At 41.1% G+C, this 17,138-nt stretch overlaps 1 protein-coding gene across 1 annotated transcript in view; it reads right to left on the minus strand.

The window, feature by feature from the left end:
• Positions 1-17,138, minus strand: part of LOC123750234 (glutamate receptor ionotropic, kainate glr-3-like) — a 47,962-nt gene that overhangs the window by 14,076 nt on the left and 16,748 nt on the right. Inside the window, exons 5-7 of the mRNA XM_069319910.1 lie at positions 9,589-9,718; positions 6,419-6,633; positions 1,703-1,805 (exon numbers count right to left, since the gene is read on the minus strand). Coding sequence (XP_069176011.1) covers positions 1,703-1,805; positions 6,419-6,633; positions 9,589-9,718 — 448 coding nt within the window. The remainder of the gene's footprint in view (positions 1-1,702; positions 1,806-6,418; positions 6,634-9,588; positions 9,719-17,138) is intronic.

Below are 17,138 nucleotides of genomic sequence, written 5' to 3' on the forward strand. Positions count from 1 at the left end.
ATTGGTAGAGATATTCTTCGATAACTAATTGAAAAGCTTTTTCATCAGAAACACTATCAAATCTGCATTAACAAGTTACAAAGCCATCCAGTATTAACATCAATAACGGTTTTTACAATTTGAATCCATTTTAGTTGTTCAATTAAAAAATTCTGTGAGTAGGATCATTAATACACAGTTATTTTATTAGTATCTCATTAGTATTGCAACTTCTCTGGAACTTACATGTATTGGTCAATGGTCTTTCTACAGTTTCTTCTTGTTCTTATATGTTCAATAACATATAATGAACTATCTGTTAAGTTAGTTCATTATATGTTAAGTTCATGAACTGTTAAGTTCAGTTCAAACTGAACGCATTGCTTTCACCTCACCTCACCTCTGACTTGTAATATTCATCCTTCTGAAGATGTATTGATTAATATGAAAGTAATTAAGGAATTTCCTGACTCATTTTCCTTCCTTCTTATATAATAATAAAAAATAATTCATTGTGTCTGGGGACAGGAAGCCAGGTTATATACACATACAGTACATGTTAGGTTTATACCGATTAAGAGGTATAAGAGGAAGAAGTTAGGTCCTCTTCCCTCTAGGGTCAAATTACTGACACAGCCCAGGATGCAACCCAACAATAAGCTGACTAACTCCTGGGCACCTATTTACTGCTAGATGAACAGGTGTTAGAGGTGAAAGGAAACGCTCCCAACCATTTCTGTGCAGCCCATGGTTCGAACCTGGAATTCTCGATTGTGAGTTCGAGTACGAACCCGACTGTATTTCCGGGAGGAGTAGAACAGAGAGTACAGAGATGCAACATGTAAGAAAAGTCAATTTTACGATTATCGATTCAAGCAATCTTCCTAAAATCAGCTTTGAACAATGTTCCCACAGAAGTGATCTATCTCCTTTCTTGAAAATAGGAACCACATAGGCAGCTTTGAACGAGTCCTGATTATTAAATATGTATGACAAAACCTCATAAGCTCCTCATTACGTTTCATAAGAACCCTGGCAAATACTTATAGCTGCAACTGAAGACTATCTCAGCTTTAGTTGTTGTATATGCGTAATTAATTTCTGCCTGATAATCACCGAACTTGACAGCTTGTTTTTCATAGCCGCCCACATAGATTCGTTCAATTGAAGCCATACAATTATGGCATAATATATTCAGTGACAATTTGTTCTAATTTATAAGGGCCCCCAATTCTTTGTCTTTGTCAGTCACTTGGCCTCTTTATTTTTCTCAAATTTCCAGCCTTTTCATTGGTCTTTGATATTTCTGAACAAAACCACTTTAAGAGATATCTTTACCTACCCTTCTCTATTTCATGATTTATTTAATCTTTTCTTACCTTTTTTTAACATTTGTAAATAGTCTGACCATTTGCTGAGTCTGAGGTTGCTCCAAATAGGCTTCCCCATTTCTAATTCGTTTATATGTAACCTACTTTTTTCTGATAAGGTTCCTTAGTCCCATGGTTATCTATTTTGGATCACTGTAAAGTGGCCTTATCAATTAAAATGGTATATTACGTTCCTCTTTATAATTAAGGATGTTCTTTATTAAGGATGACTGATATATATTTCAATCTAATTTAAAAACAATTGCCATGTCACCCACTGCTGGACTTATAACACTTTCCAAGAGCAACTCAGCCCCCCGTCCCCCAGCACACCGTTCGAACTACGACCTCACCTGCAAATTTACCCTTGGCGATGTCTGTGCGCGAAGCGTAGCAGTCGGGGAAGAAGCCTTCTGCCCGCTCCAGCAGCTTCTTGTACAGCTTCACGTCAGCTGTCTGGTGGGTGACCAGGTAACACAAAAACGGATCAGTGGCCAATTTTAGATCAAAGTTAAGTCAGTGGTAACAAGTCGAGTCAAAGTTGAGTACGTGGTTACAAGTCAAATCAAAGTAAAATCAGTTGTTACAAGTCAGGTCAAAGTTGAGTCCGTGATTCCAGTTCAGGTCAAGGTTGAGCCCATGATTAAAAGTCAGGTCAAATTTGAATCAGCAGTTAAAAGTGAAGTCAAAGTTGAGTCCATCGTTCCAATTCAGGGTAAAATTGAGCCAGTGGTTACAGGTTAAATCAAAGTCGAATCAGAAGTTACAAGTTAGGTCAAAGTGGGATTTTGTTAGTTACAAGTCAGGACAAAGTTGAGTCCATGGCTACAAGTCAGGTCAAAATTGAGTCTTTTGATGCAAGTCAGATCAAAGTTGAGTATGTGGTTACAAGCCAGGTCCAGGTCGAGTCCATGGTTACAAGTCAAATTAAAGTAGAATCAGTAGTTACAAGTCAAGTCAAAGTTGAGTATGTGGTTACAAGTGTCATGATACCCATGTGGCCTGGTGGAACGAGTCTACCCACTGAGAGTTATTCTGCTTTTCAGACCTAAGATTAAGAGATCAGATGAGGAAATACATATAATTTTCGTCAGTGAGAAAATTTAAGAATACGAGCAGAGGATGAGCGTCTGATAAAAGTGACATGGAATGAGATGTCGACATTTTGGAGACATGATGTGACGCTTGCAGGACGTCGTGACGTTACTTGAGTTACAGCAGTCGTCAGAGGAGGTTGTACTTTGTTGATCTTCTGGAAGAAGGAAGAATATAGTGCCCTGTGTTAGCAGTGAAGTGAAGGCTACTTGTTTTCAAGTGTGAGAAAGCTGTTGGGGACATCGTAGACCATTTCTCTGTGATCTGAATACATTAGAGGCGGCCGGGAAGCGAGTGTTTGGTCGTGCATGTGTGGAACTCTAATTGTGTGGTCCTTCAAGAGGAAGGAAGTAACCATGCATTTCTGTTGTGAAGCCTACTGCGCGACCGGTGTACTCAAGTCAGGAATGGAGGAAGGTTTGTGAAGTAGTTCTAAAGCGATTTTTGTGTGATGCCTGAGTGAGCACCATGTTGAACGCCAGAGAGTGAGCGCCCCCACCTCATAGATTTCTGCGGAAAGCATGTTTAAACAGTTGTTAGATTAGCTACCAGTGATTGATCGAGTGCCAAGCGATCATGAAGAACATATGTGTATATAGAGTAGAGATTTTGTTGAGCCACTGAGCTAAAATAAGGAGTTAGAGTTAAGAGAACATGCTGGAGGGAAGAGTAATAAATCCTCTCGCGATGGAGGTCAAGGGACAACTGAGGAGCGGAGGCCCCCAGCGTTTCGGCCTGGGCAAAAGCTCCCAATGGCGTGTCAATACATGTTTCCAGCTTGGACTCGTCCAGGATGGGGGAATACCCACCACAGATGGACATCACGGTGCGGCGTCGGTGGGCGAGATCTGATGCAGGGCTGTAGGTTTATTACTTATGTTTTGTTAGGAAAACATTTGTATTGGCATGGTAATGGAATTGCAGGTTTGTGTGGGAAGAAATTAATGGAGGAACTTTGAGGCTGGAGAAGAAATATATGCTGAAATCTGAGGTAGAGCAGAGCTCCATAGTGAGGAGTTGTATAATAGTGTAGGGGAGCTACACGTTTCTTTGTAGAACCAGTGGAGGAGCGTCACTGATGTTGAAGTAGGACTTCGTTGTGCAGCAGATTTAGTAGAACTGCAGAAGTGCCCTTCCTGATTTTGGAGGACTGTGATACATGCATTTGTAGTGAGCTTCTAGGAGCAGAACAGAGGATCATAAGGACACATAGTGTATGAGGGAAGTGCTTGAAAGCTTATTAGCATGTAAGACACAGTGTAAGGTGAGAGATTGATTTCTTCTTTTGCTGGGGGATACTTATGTAGATGGTTCAGGTATTTCAGCCGCAAGCAGAGTTTCATATACTTATATAGTTAAATATACATTATTGTTGTGCCATGTATTTCAGCTCCAAGCAGTGAGGAGGTAGTAGGTTGTGAGCCAAGAGTTGTGCAGCTGCCTGATATGGATAGTTGGTGAAGCCAGGATATGATATTGGAGTGCTATTGGGTTGTAGCAGCTTAGAGTGTTGTATGGTAATATTGTATATTATATATTTTTTATCATTTATGTTTTTTTATTAAATATTTTATTTTTGTTAGCTGGTTTTTGCTCTTGTCCTGGTGAGGCTTCCCGGAAAGCAAGAGAGAGAGAGAGAGAGAGAGAGAGAGAGAGAGAGAGAGAGAGAGAGAGAGAGAGAGAGAGAGAGAGAGAGAGAGAGAGAGAGAGAGAGAGAGAGAGAGAGAGAGAGAGAGAGAGAGAGAGAGAGAGAGAGAGAGAGAGAGAGAGAGAGTGTGAGAGAGAGAGAGAGAGAGAGAGAGAGAGAGAGAGAGAGAGAGAGAGAGAGAGAGAGAGAGAGAGAGAGAGAGAGAGAGAGAGAGAGAGAGACAGAGAGAGAGAGAGAGAGAGAGAGAGAGAGAGAGAGAGAGAGAGAGAGAGAGAGAGAGAGAGAGAGAGAGAGAGAGAGAGAGAGAGAGAGAGAGAGAGAGAGAGAGAGAGAGAGAGAGAGAGAGAGAGTGAGAGAGAGTGAGAGAGTGAGAGAGAGAGAGAGAGAGAGAGAGAGAGAGAGAGAGAGAGAGAGAGAGAGAGAGAGAGAGAGAGAGAGAGAGAGAGAGAGAGAGAGAGAGAGAGAGAGTGTGAGAGAGAGAGAGAGAGAGAGAGAGAGAGAGAGAGAGAGAGAGAGAGAGAGAGAGAGAGAGAGAGAGAGAGAGAGAGAGAGAGAGAGAGAGAGAGAGAGAGAGAGAGAGAGAGAGAGAGAGAGAGAGAGAGAGAGAGAGAGAGAGAGAGAGAGAGAGAGAGAGAGAGAGAGAGAGAGAGAGAGAGAGAGAGAGAGAGAGAGAGAGAGAGAGAGAGAGAGAGAGAGAGAGGGTCACGGCTGCGGATAGGGTGACAGCAGACACTAGCTCACGAAAAGAGAATTTAGGAGAGAGTGGGGAGTCACGACGGCTTGAGTAGTGTGTGTACATAAGACAACGAGGCCAGTTTTGGAGTCACACCCCTAAATAGGTAACGCCGAACCCCTCTGCGTGATCAAGATTCGAACAGGGTGATCTTCTAGGTAAATTGCAAGCACTCCGGTGTCCATTGCTGGTCGGCTGACGGTAGCGGTAGTGTGGCTGCCGACATCGGCTGTTGTTCTATCAGGGAGTGGTTGGGGACTCTGTCCACCTGTGCGCAAGTAACAGTTTGGTGCAACAACCAGAGCTATCTTTTGGGTATAAATCCCCAACCAGCTGATTCTTGACGTAAGACAAGTCAGGTCAAGGTTGAGTCCGTGGTTACAAGTCAAATCAAGTTGAATTAGTAGTTACAAGTTAGGTCAAAGTTGAGTCTGTGGTTACAAATCAGATCAAAGTTGAGTATGTGGTTAAAAGTCAGGTGAAAGTTTAGTTCGTGGTTACACATCAGATCATAGTTGAGTCAGTGGTTTCAAGTGAGGTCAAAGTCAAATTCAAATATTAGCATGGTATTTGAATCCGGATCCGAATTTGAATTCCATGTCCTTTCTCTCTTTCTCAAGTGCCCCAGTACTTATTTGAAATCAGAGGGTTTCACTCGTCACATTTTAAATTCCCTCCTCCCCATTAGTGTGACAAGGACTCAGGTGGCACACAGAAATCACGATTGTGTGATATATCAAATGAACAAATCCACAAGGGCCGTGATGATGGTTCGAACCTATGCACGGAATCGTTGACTAAGGCGCAGCTGGGAATATCCAGTTAGTAGGTTCGAACCCTCATCACGGTCCTTGTGGATTTGTTTACTCAGGTAACACTTACAGCTCATAACACAGGAGTCATAAATCGTATTTGCCCCAAGTTCACTGCACCTGTCGGTCTCCACAAAACGAATATCAAACTGCTCTAATTTCGTGTGCCATCTGCCACCGTTTATAGGATTAACAGGACACAGGGTATCTGACTAAGTCATTAAATCTGAAAACATGACATCGTGATAGGTGTGACATCACACCCAAATTATTGTCACTAAAAACTCTCTGAGTTCCCAAGACTCAAACTTTGCACATAATATGTATATGTAAATATGTTTAAGCCATCAATGGCATTACACTGAGGTGTGACTGTGGATGATGAGTTCCTTCTCAGTCACTTTGCTGACAGATGGGTGGTGACCATCTATATTCCAATTAATGGGTCTCTGTCCACGACTGGGTATACCTCTGATCTCAAAATATGGTTTTCCAGCTACCAATGAGCAATGATAAATAAAAATCAGAAAAATAATTATTTTTAGGGGTAACTTTTATACTCTCTTGCCTTACATATTACTTACCTTTCTAAACAACATTACAGAGAGTTGGCAATCATCGTACCTCTCTTTTCCCCACTCATCCTTTGCTCTCCACGTTCCTTCCATTACACCCTGCAATCTTTTTTTTCTCCATCTGCTCTTATCACGGCTCCTTGTGGCGTGGACCCTTGACCCTTAGTACTGTCAAAACTCCACTTCAATTAAGAGGTTCTTCTAACCTGGAATGTTTGGAGGATGATGCCGCCCTGTTCAAGGCGCCATGGCATGTTGTGCTGGGCCACCAGCTCCTCGACGGATGCGATAGGGATGGCGACCCGGGGCACAGTGAGGGTGGCCACCAGGGCGCCGCTGTATGTGTTGGTCAGTACGACCGTCGCCAGGAACCACACACCCATCACCCACCCTCCCACACCACGCGCTCTCCATTTCCCAGCTGTTCAATATACGAACATTCAAGATTATATAATGAATCGAAAAATGCAGGATATTATAAGTTTCAGTTATTGACAAAAGATATATGTGTATATACACACACACATACATATATATATATATATATATATATATATATATATATATATATATATATATATATATATATATATATATATTATATATATATATATATATATATATATATATATATATATATATATATATATTATATATATATATATATATATATATATTATATATATATATATATATATATATATATTTATATATATATATATATATATATATATATATATATATATATATATATATATATATATATATATATATATATATATATATATATATATATATATATAAATATGACCGAAAAAGTAAGATTAATAATTCTAACACGAATTTTCTCAATCTTTCGTACATTTATTTTCACTGTTGGAGGTAAATCAAAAATCAATTCTCCAAAATTCATTTTTATTTCTAGTCTGACGCGACACGAGCGCGTTTCGTAAAACTTATTACATTTTCAAAGACTTTAGTTCACAAATACACAACTGAATAGAACTTACGCATCTCCGATTTTATATCTACATTTGAGTGAGGTGGAAGGGGTGATGTGGCATTAACACAAGACAGAACAAGATGTGGCATTAATAGGGTATTAATTTCATCAACACAAGACAGAACAAGAGTATTAATAGGGTATTAATTTCATCAACACAAGACAGAACACGAAACAATGGATATTGAATAGAAGTGTTTGTAGAAAGCCTATTGGTCCATATTTCTTGATGCTTCTATATTGGAGCGGAGTCTTGAGGTGGGTAGAATATAGTTGTGCAATAATTGGCTGTTGATTGCTGGTGTTGACTTCTTGATGTGTAGTGCCTCGCAAACGTCAAGCCGCCTGCTATCGCTGTATCTATCGATGATTTCTGTGTTGTTTACTAGGATTTCTCTGGCGATGGTTTGGTTGTGGGAAGAGATTATATGTTCCTTAATGGAGCCCTGTTGCTTATGCATTGTTAAACGCCTAGAAAGAGATGTTGTTGTCTTGCCTATATACTGGGTTTTTTGGAGCTTACATTCCCCAAGTGGGCATTTGAAGGCATAGACGACGTTAGTCTCTTTTAAAGCGTTCTGTTTTGTGTCTGGAGAGTTTCTCATGAGTAGGCTGGCCGTTTTTCTGGTTTTATAGTAAATCGTCAGTTGTATCCTCTGATTTTTGTCTGTAGGGATAACGTTTCTATTAACAATATCTTTCAGGACCCTTTCCTCCGTTTTATGAGCTGTGGAAAAGAAGTTCCTGTAAAATAGTCTAATAGGGGGTATAGGTGTTGTGTTAGTTGTCTCTTCAGAGGTTGCATGGCTTTTCACTTTCCTTCTTATGATGTCTTCGACGAAACCATTGGAGAAGCCGTTATTGACTAGGACCTGCCTTACCCTACAGAGTTCTTCGTCGACTTGCTTCCATTCTGAGCTGTGGCTGAGAGCACGGTCGACATATGGGTTAACAACACTCCTCTTGTACCTGTCTGGGCAGTCGCTGTTGGCATTTAGGCACATTCCTATGTTTGTTTCCTTAGTGTAGACTGCAGTGTGGAAACCTCCGCCCTTTTCCATGACTGTTACATCTAGAAAGGGCAGCTTCCCATCCTTTTCCATCTCGTAAGTGAAACGCAGCACGGAACTCTGCTCAAATGCCTCCTTCAGCTCCTGCAGATGTCTGACATCAGGTACCTGTGTAAAAATGTCGTCAACATACCTGCAGTATATGGCCGGTTTCAAGTTCATGTCGACTAAGACTTTTTGCTCGATGGTACCCATGTAGAAGTTTGCAAACAGGACACCTAGGGGAGAACCCATGGCGACCCCACCTACTTGCTTATACATGTGCCCATCCGGGCTCAAGAAGGGTGCCTCTTTAGTACAAGCTTGGAGTAGTTTCCTCAGAATATTTTCTGGTATGTCAAGAGGAGTACTGGCTGGATCACGATACATTCTGTCGGCTATCATTCCGATTGTCTCGTCCACAGGTACGTTGGTAAACAGCGATTCTACGTCCAACGAGGCTCTTATCCCTGTGGCCCGTGTGCCCCACAGTAAGTCAACAAATTCCTTTGGAGACTTCAGGCTGAAGGCGCAAGGAACATAAGGAGTCAGCAGGCCGTTGAGTCGCTTCGCCAGTCTGTACGTGGGTGTGGGTATCTGGCTAATGAATGGCCGAAGTGGGTTTCCAGGCTTGTGCGTCTTGACATTTCCATACGCATATCCAGGTTTATATTCCCCAATGATCTTTGGCAGGTGGAGTCCGGATTTCTTGGCGTTCACAGTTTCGATCAGTTTGTTGACCTTTGCTTTTAATTCGGCTGTAGTGTCCTTCGTTACCCTTTGGAACTTAGTTTGGTCAGAGAGTATGATGTTCATTTTCGCCAGATATTCGTCTTTTTTAAGAATGACATATATTGGCGATGCATATTCAGTTGCATATTGTCCTGGGGACCATTCAGGCTTGTTCGCATTTGTGTTCCTCACGTGTGCCCCAAAGAATGAGGTGATTTAGTAAAATTCTATGCCCAAGATTACTATCCGAGTGCCGGCGGTGGGGTGGTTCAAATAGCCTCGGCTATCACCTCATTATGTCCGGTCGTGATGGTCAAGTGGATTAAGGCGTCTTGTACATACCAGTTGCGTTGCTCCTGGGAGTATGGGTTCGAGTCACTTCTGGGGTGTGAGTTTTCAGTTGCATATTGTCCTGGGGACCATTCAGGCTTGTTCACATTATATATATATATATATATATATATATATATATATATATATATATATATATATATATATATATATATATATATATATTTATATGCCCATGTGTGTGTGTGTGAAGTTTTAGTAATATAAATTATTTAGTGAGGCAGATAATACCACAACTCACAGGCCTGCATGAGGGAACCCCACACATAGAGGACAATGTAGGTGGGGGATGAGATTGAGTCCTCCACCCCTGATGCCACCCACACAGCCGCGGTCGTCACCACACCTGACACGAATACCATCACCCACACCTGCAACAGGAATCACACACCTGCATTATGACCGTCTTAATATGACACCGTTCACACCTGTTACAGGAAACACCAGCACGGGGATTGGCATCTGTCTCATTGTACTACAACATGAAACAAAACTGTTACATAATAATTATATATTCCTGGCTTACGGACAGGAGACGAGCAGACTAGGTGGAAGCTCCTACTTATATTGAGGACGTCAGTACAAACTGGTGTTATCCTTGTGTCTTATATCCACTGGGGCACACTCCCATGCTCGCATGGGGTTGGAACACGTTTGTGAGCCATCACTCTTGATTGTGGGTAACGGGTTTAAGAAGTGATAAAATAAAATACTGGTTGCTGTGTGATTCCAGACGATTCCTACGGTGGTGGAATCCCGCAGCAGGTGGTGGTAACCGGGTTATAGGGGACATGACTTACTATTTACAATGCTTATAAAACAAAAGAGCATCTACTTGAAACATTATGTACCTGTTCTATGTAGCACTTAATCTTACAACATACTTTAATCCTAACATTCCTCTCCCCCCCTTCTAAATTAGATCTACCCCTACAGGTTAAGTCTATCAGGCAGTCGTATGACTTTCAAATTTCTCAACTGGGGTTCCTGGCCTGTTACTTCTGGGAAACCTTCTTCTGAATTATTAACTTCTGAGTCCATAAGATTCGCTGTATCCACTTTTCCCCCTGTTGACCCTTGCTCTGCCTCCCTGTCTCCTGCAGGTGTTACTCCTTCATTATTAGGTTGGATCCCAGGGGTGGATGTGGCAACTAGTGATATCTTCAGCATTATTTGTTTTGTTCACTATAGACAACTCATCCAGTCCTCCCCCCAAAAAAACTTGTCTATGAGATCCTTACCATATAGGCTAGGATTATGTGAATCCACTACATAAAAGTCATGGACAATTTCTTTCCTGTCATAGCATACTTTTGCTGACACCTTGTCCTTAACTGCAAGGTATCTGCCTAATGTTTAGGCCATGTTGACACTGCAGCACTCGTGTCCAGTGCCACGGAAATTAGCTTCCCACCAATTACAAAATTTACCACTTCTGGTAAATGCTATTTGTTTTCAAGTAATCTCTGCCAACTTTCCTCAAGTTCCCTTTCTTGTCACAAAAGTCGCACATGCAATCTTTAAACTTGCAGTTGCTACTACTGTTGTTGTTGTTTTAGATTCAGCTACTCGGAACACAAAGTTCCAAATAGCACAGACTATTGTGAGCCCGAAGTGGACTTACCTGGCATAGGAGCGGGGCTGTGTGGAGTGTTTTACTACTACTGTAATTGTACCCACAATGTTTACATCTCATCTGGCCCTGTACGACCATAATTTCTTGGGTAGTAGATTAAACCTCTGAAGGCCGTTTTCAAGTTCAAAATCTCTATCACTGTCCATGAAGCCATCGATTGTAAATACAAATTTTCCACACCAGGTTAGGGAAAAATATCACATTTACTACTGCCATGAGCACCTGGTCCTTCACCCGGCAAACGAAGCTCAAAAGTTGCAGTTGGTAGCCAACGCCTTCAAATCTACATATAAATCCCATAAGGATTCCTGCTGCTTCTTAGTCCTTTCTGGGAAATCCATCAAACTCCTGTGATATTGAAGGTTTCACTGTATAATGATGCTTAAGCAGAGTAATCAGGTCTTTATAGGTCTCCGTGTGGAGTAGCTCTAGCAAGCACACGTTACCAAGGACACTATATACACTGTCATACCCAGTGAAACTAAGTGTAGCGATTTATTGTTTGTGTTCTCTTTAATGCCATGGTGAGCCAGCTTCCAGCAGGCTCAGCCACATGTCCGACGACATCTTGGTAGCATATAGCGGTTCTATCTTCATAGGGACAGCGTTAAGGAATCCGCCGTGGCCACGGGTCGAACACATCTCACTGTTGATTAAGTTCTTCCGCCCGTCCACATGACATACTTTGCCCTCTCTGATGGTCCTTACCTCATCTTGTACCTGGACTCGGCATCAGCTGTTAATCCTCGTCGCCACTTTAATAATTCGGCATGAAGAAAAATGAACGTGTGATCCACCTGGCGTTTATTTACATCAGACCATGACGTCACTGGGTTATAGGTTACATGACTTACTATTTACAATGCTTTTTAAACAAAAGAGAATCTGCTCGAAATATTATGCTCCTAACCTAAGTAGTACTTTATCCTACAACATACCAAAATCCTAAGTACATGCAAAGAATGTGACCAATGGCAAGGTATAGTGTCAGAAAAAAAAATTCAATTTGGTTAAATGACTGATTCCCATAACAAAAAGTGATAAATGTTTTCTTAAGGAGTTGGTAAGGGCTTCGTGGTATGCAGAAAGTGACAATGCACACAAGAATGAACCCCTGGGATACGTCTTTGTGAGGAAAATCTCCCAGTAGGAATTTATTTGTTTAGTTATTGATTTATTAAATTATTTAATTTTTTTTTAATTTAGTATTGATTTAAAACTGACTGTATATTTAGAATTGTCCTGCTAGGAGTTTCCCTTTTCACAAACTTGGGGGTGTTTAATTACATAGCATATCAATCGAAAATAATCGATTAATATAAATTTGCTATAAATTGTTAGAATACAATGGATAGTATTAATGAACTAAAGAACAACTTAGCTGTTTTGTTGAATGCAGACTTGTCAACCAGATAAGGACACTAAGGATCATGAAAAGTGATTCTCATCGTGGGTCAGGCTATAGCATCATCACATATGACATGTGGCACTAGGTAGTACTGCAAATTTCTTCTTCTTCCCCCTTCAATTTCACCTGTCATATAGTCACAAAGTAATAAACCATAAACAATAGATGAAGTATATACCGGGCAAGAGTTTATGGATAACTTATTAAAACTTACCCATTATGGGTAACCATGCCCATAACCGGTCAACTCTAATCAACATTAATGACCAGAAATTATTAGATAAACAGGTTAATTGGGTTCAGAACACTTTCCTTATGGCTAACGAAGTTCTGTTGTTGTTAAGAAACTCTGGCGTCCTTCAACACTAATATTCGCAGGAAGATTTTTTTAGTCAGTACGTGTGTGCTTGCATGCAAGGTTTGTCTGTATCAATAATGGCGTCTATTCTCCTTTTCTGCTCAAGGACGAGTTGACTAGTAAGGTTCTAAATCTCTCTTTATCGACTTTGGGGAGGAGACTTTGTTTCTATTTAAGTTTTAATTATATACAGTCATGGGAAACCCTTTTTTATTATTTGTAGTGCCAAGACTGGCATTTTAAAAATTATGTAGGGCATGTATGATGAATAAATAGAGATTCAGGTGATGTGGCAAATGTACCAGTTTGTAAAACAAGCCATAAAACCCTAGTTCCTTTGAATAATTCACTTAGGTTAATTAGTGGTTAGTTAATGTTAGTATTTGCCTAATATGACCGCATTTGCTTCGTGTTAGTATTTAGTGTCGGAATTTCCTTCATAATTCTGTGGGGAAAAAACCTGGTTCGGAGTCCACTGTTCAGGCTAGTGAACACTTCATTGCTCTCCTTCAGAATTATAATATTGTTTAATTTTTAATTTGCACTGTTGTGTGAGTCTTTCAGGACAGATGCATCATACTGGAGCTGCAGGGGTGGGGAGTATCTGGGATACTTCATTTCTTTCTAACTTCAAAGGAACCAGTTTTTCTAATGTTTTGAGACTAGTGGTGCCTTTTCACTTCACTTTCACTATTTTCAAGATACTCTAGTGGTCTGGTTGGACAGAGACCATAAGGCCCAGAGACCACTCTGAACGTGGACTATCACTGTCCATCAAAAGAACATCACCAGGTTTTAAGTGAATTTTATTATAGGGGTGGTTTGGCACGTAGTGATACTCCCTCAGAGCAGTTACATATTCTCGAGTCCAAACGCCATTCCACCGACTTATTACTTTTGACAAATGTTTGTAGCTTTTAACCAAGTCACTTTCTCCAACATACAAAGGATCTTCTGGTCCCACGTCCGTGAGGGACGTTAGAGGGTTAAGAAGTGCTCCATACATCGGATTAGAGGGACTTAGTGGCTCATGTTGCGAGTGATCGTCAGAGAGGTAGGTCAGTGGTTAGTTATTCACTGGAGATTCAATTTCTTTAACAACGATTTGGAGATCCTGGAAATTTATTTTTTTGGTGGTGAAGGGTGTTGCGTACATACATAGAGAGTGTTGCATACCACTGGATGATTCCAGATCTCCCTCAGGCATGCTTCCCCTGCCACCAAGTTGGACCCATTGTCTGTGATCATCAACTTGGGGCAGGATCGAGGGGTAGCAAGCCTGCAGAAAGATTGCATGAATGACTCTGCACTCATATCAAGGGTCATTTCTAGGTGTACACCCCATGTTGTAGCACAGATGAATAGGCAGATGCACGCCTTCACTGGAACTTTGTCCTTAGTGCCTGTTAGTGTTATGACACCTGGGTAGTCCACACCAGTGGTCTCAAAATAACGAAGATGGACAACTCGTCCACTAGGGAGTGGTGGAGGTCCTGGATAAGGACACACCCGAGCATCGTACCTCTGGCAGACTACACAGGATTTCGATATGGACTTTACAATCTGGCGATCTTGAAGAAGCCAGAAGTGGTGTCTCAAAGAGGTGAGAGTATCTAGTATCTCCCCATGAAGAGTGCAGTGTTTCTGCATATGTAACACAATTAGGCTGCTTACGCTGTGGTTACGGGAAAGAAACGTTAGATATTTCATTTCTAGGTCTATTTGAGCAAGCTGTAAGTGGCCCCCTGGCACCTTAATTAATATAAAAGAATTGTCTAGGTCAGTTCAGAGACCCAGATCTTTAATAGGAAAGTTTTCCAAATCTCTCCCAAAAGTTTCTGTTTGGGCTCTTTTGACCCAGTATTTTAGCACACTAGGGAATTGATATTTGATTCTTATTCTATTCAGGAAATCGAATACCCAATGATTGACACCTAACAGTTTACTGAGATCAGAGTACTGATTTGGATCAATTATCATGGTCTGAAGTAGTTCTGGTTCCTCAATGGGAGCAGTGACATTGGTCACAATGACGCGTGGCTATTGTTTAGGCCACTAGTCACTGACTAGCCACCATGGTCCATTAAATCACATCACAGTTTTGACTAATTGCCTTAAAGTCAGTTCACTGGAGAAGTAGTCAGCTAGAGTCTCTTTGATGGGTACATATCTTTGTTTGTACCCAACCGACATGTCTCTGATTTCCTTGGCGTGATTATTCACGTAAGGAGTTTTACTATTATTATTTACTGGCACCTTTGTGTGTCAGTTTGTACAGGACGGATGTCTCCTACTGGAGTTGCAGGTGTTGGAAGTCTCTAGGCTATTTCGTTTGCCTGCTAACTCCTGTGATGCTAGGTTTCTAGTTTTATTAAATTGTTTTAGTTCATAGGACTGAATGTGATAATTTACTACAGTCGAGTATGGTTCTGTGACTTTGAGATATATACAAGAGTTGTTACATTCTTGTACAGCCACTTGTACGCGTAGCGTTTCGGGCAGGTCCCTGGAATACGATCCCCGCCGCGAAGAATCGTTGTTACAACCAAGTACTCATTTTACTGTTGAGTTAAACAGAGGCTACAGTTAAAATTCGCGCCCAGTAAATCCTCCCCGGCGAGGATACGAACCCATGACAGAGCGCTCGCGGAACGCCAGGCGAGTGTCTTACCACTGCACCACGGGGACTGGTCACAATGACTTGTGGCTGTTTAGGCTACTGGTCACTGACTATCCACTAAGGCTCATGGACACTATCTGAGCTAATAATGTTTGTATCAAAATCAGTCTTTGTTTATATAGTCAGCTGTGTTCTCATTAGTTCTCGTTTGCTGGAGGTTGATATTTAGCTGATAAAATTGAATTTCTAGTAGTATTGTTTGACGGCAAGCATGGGGTTGCTCAGGTTTAACATTGTACCTGTGAGTAACTGGCCTCCTGCTGACTTCAACAGGTTCATTCCCTGTTGTTTAGTTTGTTCAGTAATGAGCTGGTAGTAATAGGCTGGGCCTACAAGTATTCCAACGTCGGTGAGGTGATCAGACGTGATTTTATTGTCAGTCAACTTGGTTCCCTTTCCTTGTAGGAATCTGGCTGTTTTCCCTAGACCATTAACATATAGGTTAGATGGGATTTAGTCGACCACTATGGCTTTCAGAGGTCGGACATATCCGCCTAATTGTACTAATGATTGGACAACATTAACATTATAGTCTTGGGGTCCTGCGTTTGTCAGGTACCCTGATATGTTTAATTGTACCTGTCGAAGAGGTTTCCGGTTTAAATCATCTGCCACTTTCTGTGTGTCAAATGTTTTTTGGGATCCTTGGTCAAATAATCCACGAGTGGTGACCCTGGTCCTTCTGTTTTTATTGACTAATTGGGCAGTATGCAAAGTCGCATTATTGTCAAACGTTGTTGAGAGAACACTTATATCCTCTCGTACTTTGCAGTATTGTACTGTAATGGAAGTCTCTTCCACCACCATGTCTTTGGGAGACTTCAGTCTTATGTCTCAACACAGCACTGTATGGTGGTGATCTTTGTTACACTGGTGGCAGGTGCCCAGTTGGGTTGTACAGTTATTGGTGTCATGTGACCTGAAGCACCTTGTGCATTTATTCAACTCCTTGAGTAGCCTTACATGTGTAGCATAGTCAGGGTAATGAGCAGTGATATACTGAAAGCTCTTCTTGACAGAACAAACACGTTCTCCATCCTACAGAACCTTTGAGAGTTATCGCCTTGGGTGACACAGTGAGTGTAGGTTTGGAGGGACTCCCTGCATATGTGCCCACACTACCTTGTTTCCACCTTGGAGTGGAGGTAGATGTTTTATATTTTATTTGAGTACTGTGTGTATTCGTTGATTTATTATGGGGAGGAAAACGAAGGTTTAGTTGTTGGTTTACCATCTGTATTCACTGGTTGTCTCTCTACAACGGAGCGTAAACCTTCAGTAATCTCCTGTACTGCCAGGGATGATTTGTTATGTAAGGTACTCAACTTATTCAGTGTTTCATTAGGTAATTTGTTTCATACAATAACTTTAGTAAACCAATCCACACTATTTAGATCAACCTTAATGCTGTGTGCTTTGAGTTATGTATCAAGGTCCAATCTAAAGGCTTGGAGTGAGTCAGTGGATTCACCTTTGGATGGTAAGTTCAAAAAATTTTGGACTAAGTGTGTAACAGCTCTTTATGTGTCAGCATAATTGTCCTTAAGGAGCTGAACTGTGAGATCATAGCCATCTCTATTCAGTGTTAAATTTTATACCACTTAAAGCTTCACCCTTAAGTTGATCCTGTAAGTATGTGAATTTCGTGGATTTGGGAATTGTGGGTTTAGAATCCACTGAATCAACAAATTTATTCCAGATGATATCCT

The sequence above is a fragment of the Procambarus clarkii genome, chromosome 8 (assembly GCF_040958095.1).
Source record: "Procambarus clarkii isolate CNS0578487 chromosome 8, FALCON_Pclarkii_2.0, whole genome shotgun sequence".
Taxonomy (NCBI): Eukaryota; Metazoa; Arthropoda; class Malacostraca; order Decapoda; family Cambaridae; genus Procambarus; species Procambarus clarkii.